We start from the raw sequence: 10302 nt of genomic DNA on the forward strand, positions 1-10302 counted from the left end.
GAATTCAAGCGCCAAATTCGAGGCGACCCATATCACGTCTTGGATTCATGGCCGAAGAAGAGCAGTGGGAGGCATTATTGTGAAGGTTGGATAGGCGTGAAATGCGAGTCGCTCCTCAACAACAAGGAGAAACATATTGTATTTGTGGGCATGATCAATCTCTCGGGCTGGGCACTCACTGGAGTCATCACACCGTCTCTCTCGCGTTTGCACACTCTCTCCTCCCTCGACCTCTCTGCAAATCGCTTCCAAGGACCTATCCCTCCTCAATTGGGCTTCCTTCCCAATCTCAAGCACCTCAATCTCTCTCTCAATCACCTCGACCTCTCCCAAAACCACCTCTTAGCTTCCCTTCCTCAGTCTCTTGGAATGCTTACGAATCTGCAAATCCTCTCCCTCTACCAAAACAACCTCACTCGACCTATCCCCCCCTCTCTCGGCACTCTTGGCAAACTGCAATCTCTCTATTTATTCTCTAACAGCCTCAACGGTAGCATTCCCCCTTCTCTTGGTAACTGTTCTTCCCTCAGCAGCTTGTACTTATCTGACAATAACTTGTCTGGTGCTATTCCAGCCTCTCTAGGATCCCTGTCTAATCTTCGAATATTGGTACTTGGAAGAAATAATTTGGATGGAGGCATTCCTGAGTCGCTTGGAGAATGCGCTTCATTGACCAACATGGATTTGGGTTCCAATCGGCTTGCTGGCAAGTTACCGGAGTCACTTGGCAAGATCCAGACACTTGAACTACTGGCCGTGGGGAATAATCTCTTAAGCGGTGGGATTCCTCTCTCTCTTGGGAATTGTTCATCCCTCACCGGGCTTGATTTGGATTCAAATAACTTCTCTGGAAATATACCGGCAATATTTGGCGATCTTCCCCAACTGCAATTGCTATACATGGGGAATAATTCCTTCAGTGGCAGGATACCCTTCTCTCTTGGTAACATTTCTTCCCTCGCCGAGCTAGATGTTCAGTTCAACCATTTATCTGGGCATATACCGGATTCAGTGGGCGAACTTCAGGGACTAGACTGGCTTGCCTTGAGCAACAACTTCTTAAGTGGTGGGATTCCTCTCTCCCTAGGTAACTGTTCATCCCTCATCCGGCTAAATTTGGACTCCAATAATATTTCCGGAACTATACCTCTGTCCCTTTCGAATTGCTCTTTCCTGGTCCAACTTACTATGTCAAACAACGTTCTTAGAGGAGATATTCCAGAAACCCTTACATCCCTTTCTAGTCTCCAATTACTCGATCTATCCTCAAACAGATTGGGAGGTAGATTACCTGTTTTACTCGGTGAGCTTCAGAAGCTCGAGTCCCTCAGTCTGGCAAATAATGCCTTCATTGGTAGCATTCCGAGTTCTCTTCACAATTGCTCCTCCCTCACAGTGCTGCAGTTGGATGATAACGATCTCCAAGGAAGCATTCCCAACTCATTGGGCATGCTTACACAACTGCAAGCGCTTGTTCTCGGGGATAACTCCTTGAACGGGGAGATCCCCGATTCTATAGGAAACCTCTCTTCTCTGCAATCCTTATTACTACAGGTTAATAGCTTCACTGGAAACCTTCCTGTCTCGTTGGGTCGGCTCGAGCATCTGGAACGATTTTTTCTGCAAGATAACAATCTCAACGGCCTCCTACCTGACACCATTGGAAACCTTACAACCCTATTGATACTTGTTCTTCAAACTAACAATTTTGAAGGAAGAATCCCAGCTACCCTTGGCAAACTCAGTAGTCTCGAGGAGTTGTTTCTAGATTCTAATGATTTCAACGGATCTCTCCCGAAAGAGATTGCTGCATGCGGCATGCTTGGGATGCTAGCACTCGGAAACGATAGGCTAAGTGGAGTTATCCCTGGAGAGCTTGGGCAACTTGTCCGGTTACAATACCTGTACTTAGATAACAACCTCCTGACAGGAAGCATACCTCCAACACTAGGGAACCTGTTCCAGTTGCTGCATCTAAGTGTATCCCAGAACATGCTCACAGGTAGCATTCCTGAGGGTCTTGCCAACCTCCGCAACCTCCAGTTCAGTTTTGATTTTTCGAGCAATATGTTATCTGGACGTGTACCGCCAGCGATATTTGCAGGGATGGCGATGGTAACCCTTATTGATCTATCATGGAACAACTTCTCCGGACTTATTCCGGTTGAGCTCGGCAATTGTAGGGCGCTTGAAACTTTGAATCTTTCACACAACAAGTTTCAGGGGGCGATCCCACCATCACTTGGAAGACAGCTCTTAAGCCTTGCTACACTCGAGCTTTCGTCTAATAACTTAAGTGGTCCAATACCAGTTACTCTGACTAATTTGTCATCTCTTACATTTGCGAATTTCTCAAACAACAACTTGTCAGGTCCTATTCCAAGCGGAGGTGTCTTCAAGCATCTCAAGGCCGCGTCCTTCCTGGGAAATCCTGGGCTCTGTGGAGCTATTGTGTTCAAAGAGTGTGGAAAGCCACAAGTCCCCCGTACAAAAAAGTTTCCAACCTTGGCCCTAGCACTCTCCATCGGAATCTGCACAAGTCTTTTGCTAATGGGATTCATGTGGTGGATGATACGCTCAAAACGCTCGAAAATGCTAGAAATTACAGGACAGTTCATTCATTTTCCTTTGAAGGTATCTGCAGATGAGCTTGCTGAGGCAACCAATCACTATGATGAGGAGAACATTATTGGTGTCGGAGGTTTCAGCACAGTATACAAAGGGAAGCTAAAAAACGGGAGGATGATTGCCGTAAAGAGATTAAGAAACGACTCCAATCCCAAAGTGCCTCAGAGGCATTTCCTTGCGGAGTGCCACACTTTAGGCAGAGTAAGACACCGAAACTTGGTCAAGATTTTGAGCTACAGCTCCGATCCCGTTCTTCAAGCAAGATCTCTAGTTTTAGAGTATATGCCGGGAGGAAGTCTAGATAAACGGCTTCATGGTGATTTGTCTGGCCAACTAACTTGGAACATGCGCCTAGACATAGCAATCGACATTGCAGAAGGAATGGCCTATCTGCATCATGACCATGGAAGATCTCTGAAGCCCATTGTGCATTGCGACCTCAAGCCCAGCAACATTCTTCTTGACGCAGATAATGTTGGTCATGTTGCTGACTTTGGAATTGCCAGATTGTTCGATCCAAATATGAAGGAGGAGACGTCCACGCACACTCTCAAGGGTTCAATTGGTTACATAGCTCCTGGTAAGTAATCATTCCCTCACCTTCCTAAGTTGCGAGTTAGAATATCGATGTTTATCAAAAGAACAAACGTAACTGTCTCTGCACCGATCAGGTTTTGGTTGCAGTTCGCGCAACGTAGGAGTGACAGAGAGAATTCCTGATTTTAATTGTGTCTTGCTACACAGAGTATGCCTATGCAAATACAGTCAGTCCTAAAGGGGACGTCTATAGCTATGGCATTATGATTCTTGAGATGTTGACTGGAAGGTGTCCCACAGATGACGCCGTGACTGAGAATGGACTCTCTCTACCAACGTGGGTGCGAGCTGCTTTTCCTGGAGAAGCTCTTCAGCTAGTGGATTCCACACTGCTGGCAAGTACATCAAACGATGTTGAAAACGATTCGCAACTCATAATGCAAGCACAGATACTACAATTAATGGGAATTGCTTTAACCTGTGTACAAGAGAATCCAGAGATAAGACCAAGTATGAGAGATGTATCACGAATGGTGAAAGCTGTCAAGAGAAATACAAACGGTGCAGGATCAGGGACGGCACAAACTGTAAAGACTTTAGAGATGCTGTTGCAAGTAGACAAACAGCAGAAGGGGCCGTTCTCTGGCGCTCATCCCTATTACAGTTCTAGCTGAGCTGCAAAAGCTGCACAGAAAGAAATCCAATACAAAAATTGTTCTATCTGGGTTGGTGACGTAAAGTCATTTTTTTCTTTCTTCCATGAAGCTACAAAAATTGTTCTATCTGCGTTGGTGATGTAAAGTCATTTTTTTCTTTCTTCCATGAAGCTTAGAGATAAGTCTTCTGCTCTGAAAAACCTATGATGTAGTTTCAAAGTATTAGCACACCACAATAGTTCATGTCTTTCTAGTAGCTCTTTCTCCCCTCACTTCTAGCTTCATGTTTGAGGTAAATACCATTTTTTGTGACTCTGAGTCTTATGTCTACCTTCTCGACTATATAGTTCAAGTAACTGTTTCTCCTTGAACATCCGTGACTTCTACCTTCATGTCACATCTCCTATTCTATACAATTAATGAATAAACACGATAACTAACATTAACAATTAGCATAAGCTAACAGAGCCCCATAGCTTAATTAAATCATTAATCCCATTCTTAAGATAAGTTACAATAGCAAATTCATAAACATCGAATCAACAAAATAATTCAATCATAGCATTCAATCAATCGAACAGGACACGGCATGGAAGATCATCAACATAAATCCGCAAACTTTATTATTCATTCCATTGGAGAACTATTTACATCAAGATCAAAAAGCTGACTTCGGAGATGCAGCCTTTACAAAACTCAAGCGATATTGTGCCATTCCTGGACTTGGTTATCAAGGGAAAAAACTCAGGCAAACGAGTGTTGTTGGTCAAGGATTGGGTCGGTTCAAGTGGGCTCCTTCCAAGGATGATGTCTTTACAAAGAACCCAGGGTCTCAATTCCATTCGCAATCAAGGGATTCTCACTTGCGAGCAGAAATCTGTGATCCGAGACGTCGATCGGATCAGTCGGATATTCATTCCGTGGAGATGGGATCATGTGAATCTCAGGGGCATCAAGCGTACCGTTAACATGTTGGTCTGCTCGCAAGCAGGTCATTGGTGCGTCGCAGCAAAAGAAAATCACACTAACATCGTTGGCAGTCAAAGCATACGGTGAAACCATGGACTTGCACAGGCACTGGGCTCTTTGTGCGTCTGTTCCTTTCCCATGTCAAGGAATCACCCAGGCGGCAGAAGGATAGTATTGTCCCGACCATAGCATCTTCAATAGACATTTGCTCAAAGGCATACCCAATCTGCAACGTAGCTTAAATTTCCAATACATGAACAAGCGGTCGAAAATATTCACGCTACTTAAACAGACATAGCTCTTAATCTCATCTGCACCATAGCTCACATAGAGCTCTATCCCCGCTTGCAAATCCTTATAACTAACATTTTTGCACACACTCTTGAAGTGAGGCTGCCCGTAATCCTTTAAGCAGTACCCAAGCATACCGTGATATGTATGCATATTATGTTGCTTCAGAGCATTACACATATTTCTGAAGCAATTTATTCAGGGAGCAGAAATACGAATTACCATTTGCAGGTGCAAATGAGACAATGCACCTCTCCTTTCCACCACTGCACAGAATCCCGACAAACAAGCCTCCTCGACATTGGAAAGTATTCCCACCTCCACATCACCACCTCTGATTCCCACGGTGACACAGCTCAAAAAGATTAGACCATTCAGTTTTCCAGACCTGCCCATCCTCTTCTTCCTTCTGCAACACCAAAACAAAACATCAACGCCAGAGCAAAACCTCAGCGGGAAACACAACCTACACTACCCACTGTGCATCGCCACTCCATCACTCGCATCAACCGGTGTTTCCATCACCCACATCGGAGGCTCAGCTTTCACATCGTCCTCCCCTTCCTTCGCTTCCAGAACACTACAATGCCTAGCTATCGCTTTCACCATGAGCTCCATCTCCGCAGCAACCATCGAGCGCATCGTGGTGCAACCAAAACATGATTGCATGCATAATCATTGATCAGAGAGCCCGTGGCATGCCATGCAAACCACCCCATCCCTCCCCTCTCCCTCCCCCCTTTTTATCCCTCCACAATAACTAATTAATTAGTTGACATGTTTTTTCAAATTGGGGGCCCTATTCAACTTTCAATGAAAATCCCAATTGATAAGACCCCTTTCAAGTTGCTACACGAATTAACATAAGTTAATATAAGGTCAAAGTAGCCACGCGAATTAACATAATCCAAAATTACGTTAGCTGTCTAAATTAATGCAAGAAGCCACCACGGTGCATCAAACTTTGTGCTCTAGCAACAATACAACATCTTGCTGGGTCATTGTTTGCCTGGGTGTAGCCATTTTTGTTGAGGTTCAGGGAATTTTTTGTATATAGGTATCTTGCATGACCCATAACTTATCCATTGCTCAATGAAATTCGACAAACTTTGTCTTCAAGTTGTAGTACACATTCCAAACTTGAACATGAGACCAAAAAGTGATGGAATAAGGATTTAGAACAAGACCGTTAAAGCATTACAAGTGCTATGTTGCATGTGAAGCATGCATCCTGAAGAAAAAGAAGAAAAGTTCCATTCCTGTTGTTCAAAAGATAGATATAGATGTTGGTGATGATGTACCTGTGGTTGATGTGATAAGAACACATTTCATGTCTATCCAAATGAAATGAGCAAAGACAACTACGTTTTTCTAAAATGGAGGAGATTTGAAAATGTCAATATTGAAGGATTTGATAAAAAGAGATGGCTACTATCGTATAAGAGCACTCAGCTAAGGTAGCTTATAGGTCACGTGGTTCAATCCATCCCAAAATATGCGCTTCACAATTTTACAACCAGCTGGTAGGATAAGCAATTCAAGATGTGCCTTGCCAATTTTCCCCATGACAATATTGTCTCTGCCATAGATTTCACTGAAAAATATTCATTTCAAGAGCAAAATGAGATACAAAGTTCTCACTGTTACAACAAGCAGATAACAATTCTTGTGCTTATCATGCACAGTCATTTGCTTGATTCTTCTACAACTGATGCCAATTTGTTGCTGACTCACAGGAGTCTAGGTCAGTGCAACACACATACCATTTCTACAATTCAGATGATAGGGAACATGACATCTTAGTTGTATAGCATGCTTTTTTACTACATTGGGAATGGCTAAAAAGAAAATCCCCATGCAAAAAATATAAAACAACATTCATTGGTGTGGTCAGATGGTGCTGCCTCTCAATTTAAATCAACCCATGGATTCTACTTTGTCTCAAGGTTCAAATCCCTGACCGGTCTAGACATGATGTGGAATTCCTTTGGGTCTACCATGGCAAGGGTGAACATAGACAGCTCTATTTAAACACCAATTAACATGCACTCAAGAAAAGCTCAATGATGCCCATGATGGTGTAACATGGCTTACAGCCAATCTCTCCATAGGTGTGCATTCAACATACAGTAAACAAAGCCTTAAGAATAGTGTCGTACAAAGAGTGTTCCATGAAGTGAAAGTGAATGAAATGCAAAGGAGAAGCCAGCACGATTGTGAGAAAATTAAAGGAGTTCATGGTTCGCACAGCATATGGGGCTTTTCAATTGTGGCATCATAGGGGATCATGACACTTGTGAGAACATTGCAACTGTAAAGACATGGGAGCAAGTTCAATTTTTCCCTGTACGTTTAGATGGAGTGGCAAACAATGGAGAGACAAACAACAACTCGCCACAATTTGGGAAGAGTTTCGATGACCTCACTGATCGTCTAGAAGAGGGGGATAACTTTGGAACTGTTGCTGCCTCTGGGAAGAACGAGGAAGATGACCCATACTTTGTGTTGCAGTGCACACAACCTAAGCACAAGGTTGAGGAAGCATTTAAGGATAATTGGATAACAACCTATGAGAAGTGGGATGAGTAGCTCGAGATTTTTTGTACAAAAAAACATCCAGGAGAGGCCACAATTACAAACTGTTACATAAGAATCCTCAAACTTTTGTGTACTCTCATCTAGTAAGAGCTATTAAGTTCCAGATGCAACTTGTGCCACAACAAAACAAGGGAAATAGTATCTTCAAATTGGATTTAGACATGCATGAGCACATCTTCGGGTGTCTTGGAGTAGTGGACGAGGATGACTAAGATAGTGTTTAAGAAAATATAGTCTCATTGCAAGGAAACAATGAACAAATATGAAGAGGAGAGAGGAGAAGAGTGGAGATGAGGAGCGAGGGCACAACTAGAGAGCACACCACAAATGACTAACTGTACACTAGATTTAGTTGAAAATGTAGAATATATACAAATCCATTTAGGGTTAGGGTTAGGGCATCTAACCCTTTCCTTTATAGCACTCTATATGTGTTAGTGCTATTCACATATAATCACATGATGTTGAGCATGGTCTCTCAACACCTTCCTTCAAGATCAACATCATGAAGTAGGCCTTCCCTCAAGATGATGATTCTGGGGAATCGAAGAAGGACTGAACATTACATTCCATCACACCCCTTTAATGGGAATGTACTTCCTCTGTGTCAAACCAAGAGCTTGTCGGTGTTTCTCAAAAAGCTCTTTACTGAGTGGTTTGGTAAAGATGTCAGCAACATTCTCTTTGCTATCACAATGCTGTAGTGTGATGTCAACAAGTAACACTCTTTCTCTAATGAAGTGATGTCTGACATCAATGTGCTTTGTCCTAGAGTGATATACTGGATTGTTGGCCAATGCTTGTTCCGATTGATTACCACAAGATATTTTGTTAGCTTTGATTTATCAAAGTAATATGTTTTTGACAATAGTCTTTTGAGCCATATAGCCTCACATGCACCTGTAGTGAGTGCCCTATATTTAGCTTCAATCGAAGACAAAGAAATAGTTGGCTATTTGTTTGACAACCATGATTTAGCACCTTGACCAAGGAAAAATGCATATCCCTATGTCGATCTCCTGGTCTCATGATCTCTGGCAGAGTCAATGTCACAATATCCATGCAACCTTGGATGACTTCCTCTGTATTCTATTCCAAATTGTCTTGTACCTCTGATGTATCTCAAGACTCTTTTGGCTGCATTCTAGTGCGAATGTTTTGGATTTGCCATAAACTGTTCTAGTGAGCTTACTACATAACTGATATCTGGCCGTGTGATAGTCAGATATATAAGAGATTCAATGAGCTGCTTGTAGTACCTATCATTGGCTATAGGCTTTTCTGAATCTTTAGTAAGTTTCAAACTTTGTTCCATGGGAGACTGCAATCTTGCAATCTGCCATATGAAACTTCTTCAAGAGAATGTCAACATATTTGAGCTGACTCATAAAGGTGCTATTTGAATCTCTCCAGAACTCAATTTCAAGACAATAGTGCATAAGTCCAAGATGTTTTATGTCGAACTCTGCAAATAAGTCTTGTTTTAGCTTTTTGATGAAACTATCCTTGCTTCCTATCACAATCAGATTATCTACGTACAAAAGTGCAATAGTAATGTCTTCCCTTTGAACTTTGTAGTAGAGAGTATGATCTGCATTGGATTTCATGTATCCCAGATCAACAAAATACTTGTCAATTCTACTGTACCAACTTTTGGGGGCTTGCTTTAAGCCGTAGAGACTTTTCTTAAGATGGCAAAACTTACTCTCCTTTCCTGGTTCAACATAACCTATTGGTTGTTGCATGTAGACTTCCTCATCTAGGTAACCATTGAGAAATGCATTCTTAACACCGAGCTGATAAACATTCCATCTGCTGAGTTTCGCTAGTGATATCAAGAACCATATGGAATCCATCTTTGCTACTAGAGCATAAGTCTCATCATAATCTTGACCATATTGTTGTGTAAATCCTTTTGCAACTAGTCTGACTTTGTATCTTTGAATACTTCCCTTTGGATTGTACTTCACTTTGTATACCCATTTGTTTGCTATGGCCTTCTTTCCTGGTAGAAGGTCGCATAATTCCCAAGTATTATTCTTTTACAAAGCTTCCATTTCTTCATTTATAGCAGTTTGCCATTCTAGCTTGTCTACTACATCTTCGAAGTACACTAGCTCTTCTGTAGCCATTATGGTGGTCATAAGATGATAGTTGGTGGTTTCAACCTAAATTGCTTTGCCTTTCTAAGCATATATCAATTTGGCTAGTGGTCTGCTTTCCCTAGTACACCGTTTGAGTTGTTGTGGTTATTCTCAGGGTGTTTCTCGCAATTCTTGCTCTCCTTCATCAACCATTTCAATAGATGACTATGAAATCGGTGCGTTTATCTCCTATGTGTTTGAGGTTTTCCATTCTGATTCCTCATCAAAGATTACATCTCTGGAGATAATGACCTTGCGGTTGATGGGATCATACAACTTGTATGCTTTGCTTTCTTCACTGTAGCCAACCATGATGCATTTACATAACTTTGCATCCAATTTCCTGCGATGATAATCATGTATGTGGGCATATGCTATGCAACCAAATATGCAGAGATGCCCAATGTGTGGCTTGTGTCCAGTGAATGCTTCATAAGGTGTCATACCCTATATCGGTTTGGTAGGAAGCCGATTAAGAA

The 10302-nt window shown here is 42.2% G+C and overlaps 1 protein-coding gene across 1 annotated transcript; it reads left to right on the forward strand.

Annotated features, from left to right (window-relative positions):
- The first annotated feature begins 315 nt into the window (after positions 1 to 315).
- Positions 316 to 3944, forward strand: LOC147903614 (uncharacterized). The gene is made up of 2 exons (XM_087372538.1): positions 316 to 3208; positions 3373 to 3944. Exons 1-2 carry the CDS (start codon positions 370 to 372, stop codon positions 3837 to 3839), a joined length of 3306 nt encoding a protein of 1101 aa, XP_087228664.1. The 5' UTR covers positions 316 to 369; the 3' UTR covers positions 3840 to 3944.
- Positions 3945 to 10302: the final 6358 nt, after the last annotated feature.

Source organism: Dipteris shenzhenensis, chromosome 3 (genome assembly GCF_047967505.1).
Source record: "Dipteris shenzhenensis isolate YYH24624 ecotype China chromosome 3, Dip_SZ_1.0, whole genome shotgun sequence".
Taxonomy (NCBI): domain Eukaryota; kingdom Viridiplantae; phylum Streptophyta; class Polypodiopsida; order Gleicheniales; family Dipteridaceae; genus Dipteris; species Dipteris shenzhenensis.

What these genes read in the sequence shown, in the direction of transcription:
- LOC147903614 (XM_087372538.1), top strand. Translation starts at nt 370, where the DNA reads ATGCTTACGAATCTGCAAATCCTCTCCCTCTACCAAAACAACCTCACT. An exon ending in AATTGGTTACATAGCTCCTG is followed by an intron (nt 3,209 to 3,372) that starts GTAAGTAATCAT and finishes CTTGCTACACAG; the next exon opens with AGTATGCCTATGCAAATACA.